The sequence below is a fragment of the Gallinula chloropus genome (assembly GCF_964237585.1).
Source record: "Gallinula chloropus genome assembly, chromosome: 3".
Taxonomy (NCBI): domain Eukaryota; kingdom Metazoa; phylum Chordata; class Aves; order Gruiformes; family Rallidae; genus Gallinula; species Gallinula chloropus.
In genome coordinates, this window is record NC_140087.1 from 41,312,873 (window position 1) to 41,325,300 (window position 12,428).

The 12,428-nt window shown below is 40.9% G+C and overlaps 1 protein-coding gene across 1 annotated transcript in view; it reads left to right on the forward strand.

Annotated features, from left to right (window-relative positions):
- DISC1 (DISC1 scaffold protein) overlaps nt 1-12,428 on the forward strand; it is a gene marked incomplete at its 3' end in the record, with an annotated part of 185,823 nt that overhangs the window by 132,683 nt on the left and 40,712 nt on the right. Inside the window, exon 9 of the mRNA XM_084261835.1 lies at nt 6,052-6,112. Coding sequence (XP_084117961.1) covers nt 6,052-6,112 — 61 coding nt within the window. The remainder of the gene's footprint in view (nt 1-6,051; nt 6,113-12,428) is intronic.

Genomic DNA, 12,428 nt, shown 5'->3' on the forward strand with positions numbered 1-12,428 from the left:
TGTGAGAACTTTGTCATCTGATGCCAAGCACAGGAAGAGGCAGGAATGGTTTTCTTCAGGTCTTCACTCAATTTAAAGCTCCATTTAGTGCACCCCCGAACACAATGTTTGTAGTTTTTTTGAATAATTTGTGGAAAAGTAACCAAACCTGTGAATGAGGTCTGCATATGGCCAGTGGTTACTACAGAAGTGGTATATGTGCAGGAGAGCAGGTTCGGCCAGAAGGCCTGGAGGTTGCTTCAGACCTGCTGCTGGTCTTGCACCAATCACCTTATAACTCTCTCTACACTTTATTCAGCCTCTTAAAGTATTAAGATAAGTCTGTTGTCATGTAACTTCAGTGCTCTGGTCAGGGCTGGGCCAACGTTTCATGTACAGCCCTTTTAATATAGAAGCAATATACTTGTGTTGATACTGCATAGTAAAATTTCAGCCTTTTAAATTTTTTTAAAGATAGATTGTTTAGTGAAAGTACTTAGGATGTAATTTCCCTCCTGTAATTCCCCTGCTGTGTCCTACCTGTGGCTGTGCGCCTGGCTCACCAGATTTTACAGAAATCTGAAATAAACTTGGAAACCCTCTGAAGGTATGGTAATTCCCTTCAATTTAGGCAATTTAGTCATCACAGAACTTGAAGGGTCACCTGTCTCCGGATGAAAAGTGCCACATACAATGAAGAAGGTTTAGGAGGTAAATTCTGGGAACGTCTGTTTTTCAAATGTGCTGTTTTATGCAGGTGGTTCCCTTGCCCCCTCCTCTTCTGCTGTGCAAACCTTTGATGCCATGTCCAGAGAGACAGATTTGTAAGTTGTTAAAGGCAGAGCTGCTGGCACGTCCTGTCATTTCTCTTTGCAAGATCTAGTTTTCTGGGCTTTTTATTTATTTGTCAATCTTGTGTTCATGTTGAGATTTCTATACCTTCTATCTGCTTTGACATCTATCTCGAGGGCAGGACGCAGCCTCTCTGTTGAAGTCAGTAACTTTTATATACTGTGTATGTTTAGCTTGTAATTTTTTACATCACAGGCAAGGTACCACTCGACTCATTGAAGGCTTATTGTTGCACTACAGCCTGCAAATTAAGCTGTTTGTAAATATGTTGTGGCAGAGAGACAAGCAGATGGAGCATGTTCATTGCCTGTTTCTGCTATGTGTAGAACGCTGACATCTCTCCGAATGAGCCAGTACTTGGCCTTTCTGGGGTCTCCTAAAGAAAGGAAGCTGGTTGTCTCGGGGTGTGCAGTGTCCACCCACTCCCAACGTGTCTAGAGGTTAGACTGTGCTCTTCCTCCTGTTCGGGATGTACCCACGTGTTTGAGAGAAAGTTAACAGTAGACCTTCTGTATCAACAACCCCAAAGGGAACTTCCTGAGGAAGATGAATTGTTCGCTCTGTACTTTTCCTCTTTTCCTGTCTCAGTGCAGCATATGTGGGAAAATGTCGCTGTCCTGTGTTCTGCCAATTTTGTATTTCATCGTTACTTTTCACATATTTTATTACTACTTACGTTTTTGCAAAGGTTGAGGGTATGAAGTGGAAGCTGGCAGTATACAGTAAGGTTTTAAATATAAGAGTGAGCAAAGTATTTTAAGACAGCGATGCTTGAGCTGGATTCTCTAGTTCTTTGTTTCTGTATATTGGAAGAACTGCGCTATGGAATCAGGGCAGTTGACTTTCTAGCGCTGGAGAAAAACTGAAGCTCATGGTGGAAATCTTCATGCAGACAAGATGCAACGTACTGCATCCCTCTGAGAGCTGTGAAAGCTTTCCGTTCGCAGAATCCATTGAGACTCTCCCTAAATTTTGGCAACCTCCTCTCTGGTGGAAGTAATTTCCCTGGGCTAATTTTGTGCTGCTCTGCAGTGGGGTTTAAAGGATTAGCATATTCCTTAGAACAAACCACAACTGCTGAGAGAGAAGGGTAGTAACTTTGTGTCTCAGTATTTACTCTGTTGCTGGAAGACAATCAGTGAACCAGAATGGAACTTGGTTGATTGACTTGACCCAGAATGTTAGCTTTTCTGGAGTGTTTGCACGTTTTTATTGAGCCACCTATTTTCCTCTCTTTAATCCTGGCCTTTTCTGTACTTTTTACTTGAGTTCCCTGGGAATAAATCAGTGGAGAGAGGCAGTTGTTCTTTACGCAGAGCTTGTTCTTTGGGTTTTTCCACTATCTGTCTGCAAGATGCAAAATTCCTTACCATTCTGTAATCCAAAATCTTGTTAGTGGGGCTTGATAAATCATCTTGACATGTAGTCGAGCAGCTGAGATGTTGTCTTTGAAGTTTGACTGGCTTTTCAAGTTAACCTTTAAATATATCGAAGCCGTTGTGCAGTTTCTCAGACCACAACTTCACACATTAGTGCAGCACATCTTCCATGACAGAGAAGATCAGATATTTTCAACTAATCACGTTCTGCTTTTGCTTTTCTCTTAGCATTAATAATAATTTCTACATCTAAAGAGAAGAACAGTGACAGAACAAGCAATCTGTCAAACTTGTTCACACCCAATTCTACCCTCAGAGTTTACCCCAGGTAGATCAGCACACGTCCATGCAGTTACTTCAGTTTTTATGTCATTCTTAAGAGCCAAATCTCATCCTACATACTTAAGTTGGGCAAAAATCTCATTGAAGCCAGTGGGAGTTTTGCTCTCCCTGACTAATAAAGTATTTTAGAAGGAATGTAATGCCTGTGGATTGGAGAGGCTCATTGTACAGACTTCAGGTTTATTGTGCAGGCAGGTAATGTCTAGCAGTCCTGTTCATGCTGGGTCCAGGTCTGCTAGCAGCCATTGTGGCTGTTTCAACCTTAATTTTGTGTCAAACATGTGCCACTTCCATAAAAAAAGAAAGAAGTTCAAATGAAAGGCAAAAAATTAACTTTGGGCTTTGTATCTCTAGGACTCAAGATGTGGATCACTAGTCTGATAGCGAACTACAGACCTGTGTGCGGGCACTTAAAAGCTGCTGTGTTACTGGTTACCAGTTTTTTGAGCACCAATTTTTATTCTCTTGATGTGCCAAGCATCTGCATCCATAGCTTCCATGCGGACAACTGGGTTCAAGGTGTCTCCAGTCAGATGCTTGTTTTTTGAAAATATGGATCACAAAATGCAAAGCATTTGTCATGGTCCAAAGGTCTTGTAAGCTCAGTCTGTGAGGGCCAATATCGAAGGATAAAAATGATGATATACCTCTGTGCAGGCTCAAATAATATTTTTAAGTAAAAGAAATAGTATTACCCCAGTGGAGCTGCATTCAAATGAGAAACAACATGTGATGTTATTTTAAAAGAACTCTATGTAGGTTAATTATTGAAAGAGATTTATGCACTGTAACACTTAGAAGGCCACCGCAGGAGCTCACTGCTTCCCCTCAGCTCTGTCTTACGTGGACTCATTCCAAGACTAGACTTCGTTTGCTGCTGTAAGCAGGAAGAAAAAATATATGATAAAAAAAAGAAACGCTGAATCACTTTTCTTCAATTAAGGCTTCACAAGAAATATCTATTTTTAATCTTAGGAAATGCTCTGGTGTCTGATCTTCCAGGAGTATTTTTACTTTTTTATTTTAATGACTCCCCTAAAGGCCAATAAGAGCTAAGCATGAAAACCCCTAGAGAACTGATGAAAAAAAGCAATCCCATTCACTTAAATGTAAAAATAAACCATTTGGCATGTTTATGCAGAAAAAAAAGCTCATAAATTTTTTTCCTGTCATCTAGTACTTTCTTAGCTAGATTGAAGGCACGCAAAGCTTTCCCTTTGCATTTTTTTTGCTTTGAAGTGATGCTGAATAGATTCATTAAATTAGAAGACAAGCAACAAATTAGCAGATTTCTTTGTTGTATTTCAAATGGCTGATCTAAAAGACTGAAAGTATTTGTTGTGGTGCTTCTTGCAGTTTGTTACAAGGGAAGAAACCTCCATCGGATTTTTAAGCAGTATTTTCCTTCCAGCAAAATCTCCAGGTCACAGCTCTTCCAATTACATGCAGAAGGCAGCAAGGAGACAAAGCTAGTCTGGGTAGCTTTCTTTTTCAGCAGCAAAGTTTGCATTTCTTTTAATGTAGTTAAAACATTTGACAGGAGAGAGTGGGGTTTAGTGATGTGAGGTGATTTCCAAATGAGTGTTAGCTTTTTACTGACCTACTTTTGACTAGTGGTGTATTCTTGTCCATTACTTTTTGTCATTGAATAATGCTGATATATTAAGCTGCGTGCTTCAAGGGCATCGTAAAACTGCATGTAGGGGCAGGACTGAACTGTGAAAGTGCGAATTACTCTATCAGATCATACCCAATTAAAAAGTGACAAGCACAGCAGGAGAAATTGAAAGCAAGGTTTATCTTTCATGTAACATAAGAAGTCACTATATCGGTTAGAAACAAAGTGAGTGTGAAACAGATTCTCCACCTCTTCTCATCCCTCTCCAAAAATTAATAATATCTGCTGACTTCATTGTCGGAAAGAATAAGCCCCTGAGCTGTCACAGCTCACGCTGAAGGATATTACGACAATGGCAAGAGAAGGGGAAGTACGGCAGCCGTACGTCGTTAAGCTCTCTGCTATCAAAGCACACGCCGGACCTCGGGTCAGCACGCTGGGGACTGACGGATAGGGAGTTTGGAGAAAAGCTGTCCTGTGTCATTAAAGGGAGACTCACGGTGTTGCAGGTTCTCTGCAGTTTGCAGGAAGCGTAGGAATAAAGGCATGGTAGGGAACCTGGGAACTTCTTCTAAGCCCTGTAGTTACAAAACTGCTGCAAGCTAACGAAACTTATTTAGTCTCCCCTGCCACTGCAAAAATCCTCAGATAACCTCTTCTCTGATGTTCACCAGCGCTCTTCTAATGAGGAGATGGGTCTGTGCGCGTATAGACATACTGTTGTCTCTGTACAATGTAATCTGCCAGAATCCTGCTGGCTCCAGATGCTGTGCTGCAGAACCTGCTCTGGCAGTGGACCTGGAGTAAAGATGTTGTGGACAAAGATGATGTGCTTTCCGGAGTACTAAGGCTGTGGTGGGTTTTCTCTTTGGGATTTGGTGTTATGTGTGGGGTTTTTTTGTTTGTTTAGATTTGATTTTAGGTTTTTGGTGTTTGTGGTGGTTTTTTTTTTTTCTAATCCAATAAACAGTCCCTGAAAATAAACAAAAAAACCAAGAACAAACCCCCAAAATAAATGAAATTTGCAAAATGAATCCTATATTTGCTATTGAGATGCAGACTGCTTCAGTGACTGCTGTGTGACCAGGTGAATGCCACCTCCTGCAGACAGTCAATGTTACGCTGACCCTGATGCTTGCTGCTAATGGTATTACCTAAGTGGTTTCAGTTAGTGAGCTCCTGCATGTGTGTATGTGTGTGCGAACACAACTCTGGCACTTGCTGAGAGCTGACTTTTCAGATTAGGCATTGCTGTGTGATGTTCTACTGTGTGAAGAAATAAACATAATGCAAAAAAAGGGGAAGTGAGAAATGCGCGAAGCGCTCGATAGGTGTAAGCTGTGCTTGGAGGCACGGTATTGTCAGGAAGGGTGTGGGAGATGGATGGGTAAATTTGCAGGGTATGTGATCCACATAGCAATCTCTACTCATAGAAACAGTGCTGCTCTGTAGAATGCATCTTCAGACAAAGTGCATGTTTAATTGAGGTACAAGAGGTTAAAAGTGGCCAGCTGATTTACAGTCCTACTGGACTTTTTGGGGTTTTTTTGTCAAAAGGAAAATTCTACATTCTTTGTCTTTAGTTGGTCTCACTGTTTTTCTAGCATGACCAAGAGGTTAATGTATTAATTGCTAGATATATTAATGTAACACAAACGCAATAGACTTTCAACAAAAAAAGAAAGGGAGAAGATGCCCACGCTGTAATTTGAATGTGGAAAAGATTAAGGGAATTCTCATTTCTAAGTGAGGTGTAGAAAATTTGTGGGTAAGAAATGAGTTGCTTAAAATAATTACACACACACACCCCAACACCCCCCCCAGACTAAACAAAACTGTACAGTTATACCATTATCTAACTTTGGCTTTTTTTTTTTCCAGTGACCAGTGTAAAAGAAAATGCTGAAAAGTACATGGGGATGCTGGAGGATAAACTACGTAGGTAAGGATGATATCATGGAAACCTTTGAAAGCTTAGAAGCGCTTGTTAATGCAGCATTGACATGCCTAAAATGAGTATTTTAGAACTTGCATTAGAATAATACCAAAAACTGCTCAAAGTTGGAAATCCTGTAAGCGTTAGTGTTAAGGCGTCTGTTGATGGCTGTTTTCAGCAGCTTTGCCTCCAGCCTGTCAATGGACACGGGTAGAAGAAAATTGCTGCATCTGGGGTTCTCCAGGGCATGGGACTGCTCTGGAGCAGTGTTGGTTTGGCCAGAGTGAAGGGAAGTGTGGTTTTGGTGCACTCTAGCCCGTGGTGTGAGCTCTTGAACATCCAGAAGCCCTTTAGGTATTGGGGATGTGGGGAGCTGGTTGAAAAGTCACCCCTATTTTCCTATTACCCAACTCTGACCAGAGCCAAGGGATCACTTAGCAGAATTCTGGATGTCTTTTCTGAGTAATGACTCTTTCTAAAACCATTTTGAAAGAATGCCATTTGGGGGGATTGTAGAAAACAAATAGAAACTGAGACAACAATGGAGATATTTTAAGAACTGACTCCTAACGCAGAATATACTTTCCTTTATTTTTTTTTAAACCCACTACTAGCATTTATATTTACTTCTCTTGCTGTATGAAGGGGGCTCTTAGTTTTAACTGTTCCTTGAAATGTTAGTAAATGTTGCTCTGCTGTTGTAATGGAATCTTCTACTGTAATGGACTTTGCCTTGCACAGGTATATTTGAAAAAGATTTCATAGGAAGTAATTGGAATTTGTGTCTTAATAAAATGCAACCCACTAAATTAATACCACATCCTTTTCCATTACTGAGGAGTTTTGATTAATAAACTTGTTCTCATTATTTTTGTTGTATTGATAAAGAGAGGGTTCTAGGACTTTATATTTGCTCACTCATACTTTTAAATACAGTAGTGTTTATTTTGCATAACTTTTAAATTTAAAAGTAATTATAGAATCAGAGAATGCTTTGGTTGGAAGGAACCTCAAAGATCATCTAGTTCCAACCCCCCTGCCATGGCCAGGGACACCCTCACTAGACCAGGTTGCCCAAAGCCCCATCTAACCTGGCCTTAAATGCCTCCAGGGATGGGACTTGTACCATCTCTCTGGGCAACCTGTGCCAGTGCCTCACCACCCTTGTAGCAAAGAATTTCTTCCTAAAATGTAACCTAAACCTGCCCTCCTTCAGCTTAAGGCCATTGCCCCTTGTCCTGTCACTACACTCCTGGTGAAAGTCCCACTCCCACTTTCCCATATGACTCCTGTAAGTATTGGTATGCTGCAATTAGGTCATCCCAGAGCCTTCTCTTCTCCAGGCTGAACAAGCCCAACTCTGTCAGCCTGTCTTCACAGGAAAGGTGCTCCAGCCCTCTGGTCATCTTCGTGGCCCTCCTCTGGACTTGCTCCAACAGCTCCATGTCTTTCCTGTTGTGGGGACCCCAGAGCTGGATGCAGTGCTCCAGGTGGGGTCTCGTGAGAGAGGTGTAGAGGGGCAGAATCCTCTCCTTTGACTTGCTGGCCACGCTGTTCTTGATGCAGCCCAGGACAGGGTTGGCCTTCTGAGCTGCTAGTGCACACTGCCGGCTCATGTTGAGCTTGTCATCAAACAGCATGCCCAAGTCCTTCTCCCCAGGGCTGCTTTCAATCCATTCTCTGCCCAGCTTATAGTTGTGCTTGGGATTGTGCCAGCCCACATGGAGGACCTTGCACTTGGCAATTCACATGGGTCCATCTGTCCAGCCTTTCAAGGTCCCTCTGGATGGCATCCCCCCCTTCCAGTGTGTCGACATTACAGCTTGGTGTCATCGGCAGACTTGCTGAGGGTGCACTTGATCCTGCTGTCCATGTCACTGGCAAAGATACTGAAAAGTGCTGGTCCCAGTACTGACCCCTGAGGAACACCACTTGCCACAGACCCCCACATGGACATCGAGCCTTGACCACAACTCTAGGAGCAACCACCTAGCCAGTTCCTTATCCACTGAGAGGTCCATCTGTCAAATCCCTGTCTCTCCAACTTAGGGACAAGGATGTCATGCTGGACAGTGTCAAAGGCCTTGCACAAGTCCAGGAATGTGATGTCCATCATCCTTCCCTTGTCCACCATCTCTGTTACTCCGTCATGAAAGGCCACCAGATTTGTTAGGTGTGATTTGCCCTTAGTGAAGCCATCTTGGCTTTAGAAAGCTGAGTGAAAATGGTAAAAACAGACCTTGAAGATCAGGCTGTGTGTCTGTTTCCTGCCTAATGCCCCTCTGAATAACATTTGTACTCCATGTACTCCAATCCATAATATAAGGCTTAAGAACTCAGTGGATTGTCTTTTTGAAAATGATACTCTTTATGAAAACACAGAGTATGAGATGCATGTAGCAATGCATCCTGGATATATGGATTTAACTTTAACAACTAAATATTTGAAGATTTGTATAGACTTTTTTTCACCTTCTGATAAATTATCAGATTTTGCAGTTGCAGCTTGTTTTAATTTATGCCTATTCATACAACTTTTGGTTTGTCTACCTCGACTTTTCTGCATTGGTATCATAAATTGAAACATACTTTGTGTGCTGTTAATGAGCTTGCAGCATGCTTTTCCCCCCCCTCTTCCTGCTATTTCTGAGAGAAATTTCCATGCTGAACTGTTGGTATTCATCCTGCTTCTGCGGGGAGTATCACCTCAGGGGAGGGATTAAAAGTTAAACCCTCTTTTTGGCACTGCTGCATATTTTGCAAGTGTTTTTTTATGAACAGTGGCTGACAATTTCAGACTGCCCTTAGAAGATTTAAGAGTTGTCAAATATTATAATAGAATCTTTTGCTTTTGTGTGCAAGGGTCGCCTTCCTCTGTGCCACACAGACCTCAGCTTGTCTTGGTTTAGGTTCTCTACTGCAACCAAGCTACAGGCTTCAAAGTTTTCCTGTTGAGACAAGTGTTCACAGCCTTTGCTGAGGACACAAATGCATGAAGTCCAAATAAATCTCTGTGGCCGTACTGGTGCATTTAACATGCACTTCAGAGCTTGCCAACTGCTTCTCTAACAGACTGTTGTGTTGCAGCCAAACTTCTAAAATTTCCCTTCCTCCTTTAAGGATTAAAAAAACCCAACCCCAAAACAACAACAACCCCCCAAAAAACTCACCAACTAAACCCAACAAAAAACCTCCCCCCAAAATCTCACTGTGGGGCTGGCCAAGTCTCCAGATGGCAAACATTCAATCCTGAACCAGTGACAGTTTTGCAATATGTGCAAATGGTATTATTCTAAAAATAGTTTATCCCAAGTAATTCAGGGCTAAGAATTTCTTTTAATATTGGTGGGAAGACAAAATCTCTAGTGGTTTTGCCAGAAAGAAATTCTTAAGATATTTCATATTTTAAATATTTTTATATTTTTATGCTAATAAAGTCATTATAAGTACTTGTTTTTCTTTGGACTTTAAATAATTAACTCTACCTGCTTTGCAGCTTGAGTAATTTAAAAAAAGTGACTAAGAGCCCAAGAAGTTTTTTTAAAGTTTTCTCTTAAGGAAGTAGCTTGAGAGATGGTCTCTCTTTTTGGGTCTTCATATAGATGCTCAGATTACTCCTTATATATCATAGTGTAAAGAAAGGTTCTCTAAGGAAGATTTAAAGACTGTGGACAGAGGGGAAATTTGCATCTGGCTCATGGATGCGGTTTTTGCCTTTGAAACCAATAGAGGATCGAGTCTGTGCAACATGAATTCAAATAAGCTTCTGAAGTTTTTGCTAGGTAATATTTCAGATAGAAATAACCTAGATTCAAAGCCCTTTAATTTAAGATTATACCTTCATATTAAGGTAGCACTGTTAGAAATACAATTTTATAATGAATTCCCCTCCCTTCTCTTTTATTTTTTTAAGAAAAGATTGGAATATATTCCTTGTCTGTTTTTTTTGTGTATGTGTGTCCTTTTTTAGGGGGGGAAGGGAACCTTACAGACTCACTGGAGTGGGTTTTTTTGTTGTTCACATTTTTCTTGGTTGGTGATGGTTTGGTTTTTTTAAGCAAATGCAATACTTTTCACTGCAACCTACAAATTGCATCTGTTGGCAAGTAGTTTACTAGAATGTTACTCTGTTTGATTAAGAACAGGTCTCTTTTAATAGCCTCACACCTACAGAAAGAAAATATTGACAAAAAAGGAGTTTTGTTCCGTATCTAGTAATTTCAGCCCAAAGATGGCTAACCACCCATTAAGTGTACATATTACTTGACATCGTTTTTATCCTTTAAAAATAGAACTTGTATTCTAAGCAGTGGATTGACGGTTGTTGAGGACAGTATCCTTCACAAAAAGAATAAATAGGGTGCTTAATCCTGCAGACTGTTTCTTTTCCAGTCCCCAGTACACATCAAGCCACCACTAGACTTTATATCATTAAAGCATTAACTGCTCTTTTGAGAGTGTCAGTACCGTTGTCATCATAGACCTGGCGAATTGCTCACCTTTCATCAGTAAACAGCAGAAACGCTCAGAGCTAGGACAGTGGAACTGCATTCAGTGAAGACATCTGTCTGTAGGAACGCCTGGAGTGCAGGGAGTTTTGCCTGGGTAACTTCATCTCGTCACTTCAGCCATTTAAGTGGGACTGTACAGGACAACTTTACTATAGTTGTCTGATCTGGCTGATTGAAAGTCAGCTGAGCATCTTCTTCTTGTGCCCTTGTTTTCCATGAAAAGTTTATTTCTTAAGTGAAGGCTTTGCTGGGGCTCTGTTTCCACAATTGGGCTCTTTCAAGAACCACCAAGTCCTGCAATAGGTGAGCATAAGCCATGTAAATGGTTGAGGGTTGGGCATTGAGCGCAGGGAGGAGTGCCACAAAGACCTAACAGCAGAAGATTTGGGTTGGGATTTCATGCTTAAATGCTGTCTTCTAAATCAATACTTAAATAAAAGTGGCCAGGTGTTGCAAACTGTGTGGCTACTAATAAAGACCATTGAAGTCAATGGAGATGGATAGAGAGTACTGAGTTATATTTGTTTAGCTACTTAGATGTGAGAATCCAAGTCTAAGCTTGGGGTTTGTAAATGTTCGCTTGGTTTTGAAGATACCAAAAAAAATATTACCTGCCTTTTAAATGAGTCAAAAATCTTTGATGTGTATTTCTGCCTGAAAATTCATCATCTTCTGAGTTATTTGCTAGCTCTTGCATATCACAATGAAAGTCATGTGACCTGAGTAATTGTGTGTCTGTCACAGTTTACATGTGTCCTGTATCTCATTTAATCTCTGTCCTAGCTTCAGTCTATTTTCCTTTCATCGCAGAGGGGGCTGTGAGAATGAGCGTGCACAGAAAGATTGATCTCTGTGAGCACTGTATTTGATAGCTGGAGAAACCAAAACAAATGTGTGGAACAAGCTAAAAGTTCAAAATTTAAAAACCCCATATCTTTCAGATCATTGCCCTTGCAGAAGCTAGTAAACGTTCTGCAGCAAATACAGTTATAAAGTGCTGTGCAAAACCAGGAATTCGGTTACATCACTGAAACATGCAGCAAAAATCTTTGCTTCTTTCAGCTCAGTCCTACCTCTGGAGATGCTGCTGTGCTTTTCTTGCAGCAATAGAGGGAAATAAGCCATTTTATTTAAAAACGCTCAACTTTTTAAAATACTTTTAAAAATCATTATTTCTTTCTGCGAAAGAAAACTAAGTTAATGGTGCAAGTCAGCTTTGCGAGATTTAGGATGAAATAACAATTCTTTTGTTTTTCAAGCATCCATCTGCTAGATATCCATAGAAACATATTCAGAATACATTGTCCTTGCAAAACTTATTAGAAACTGATAATCTGTGAAAGCTTGCACTCTTAAGCAGATGGAGTAAATGTGGCGGAATTCTTAGGAGGGAGTGTCATCTGATGATTTGTCTTTTGTATGCTCTGCATGGTTTGACATTTGCCCTAAGAACTGGGGGGTTTTTTTGGCATGCCAAATATTTTCTGAGTTAACATGAAAGCTATGCCTGAGCCATAGCCTGAGCAATTAATGGTAAATACGATATTCAGTGAAAGCATCTCAAAAGCAAAGATAGAGCTGGAGGGGGAAGGAGGCAGAGACCAAATAAAACATCAGGAGAAAACAAAGCTCTTGAGACCCTTGTTCATCCTTCTGCATGCACTCAGACCTACAAGAGAACTGGAGAATCAAGCTGTGAGCCAGCAAAATCCCCAGAAGCAGCTGCCTTCATCACTAATTAAATTTCTCAAGACTGTAGTGATGTTCTGTAGTGAGGTGAGGTCCCTGTGTCCAACTGGAGCTTTTTAACC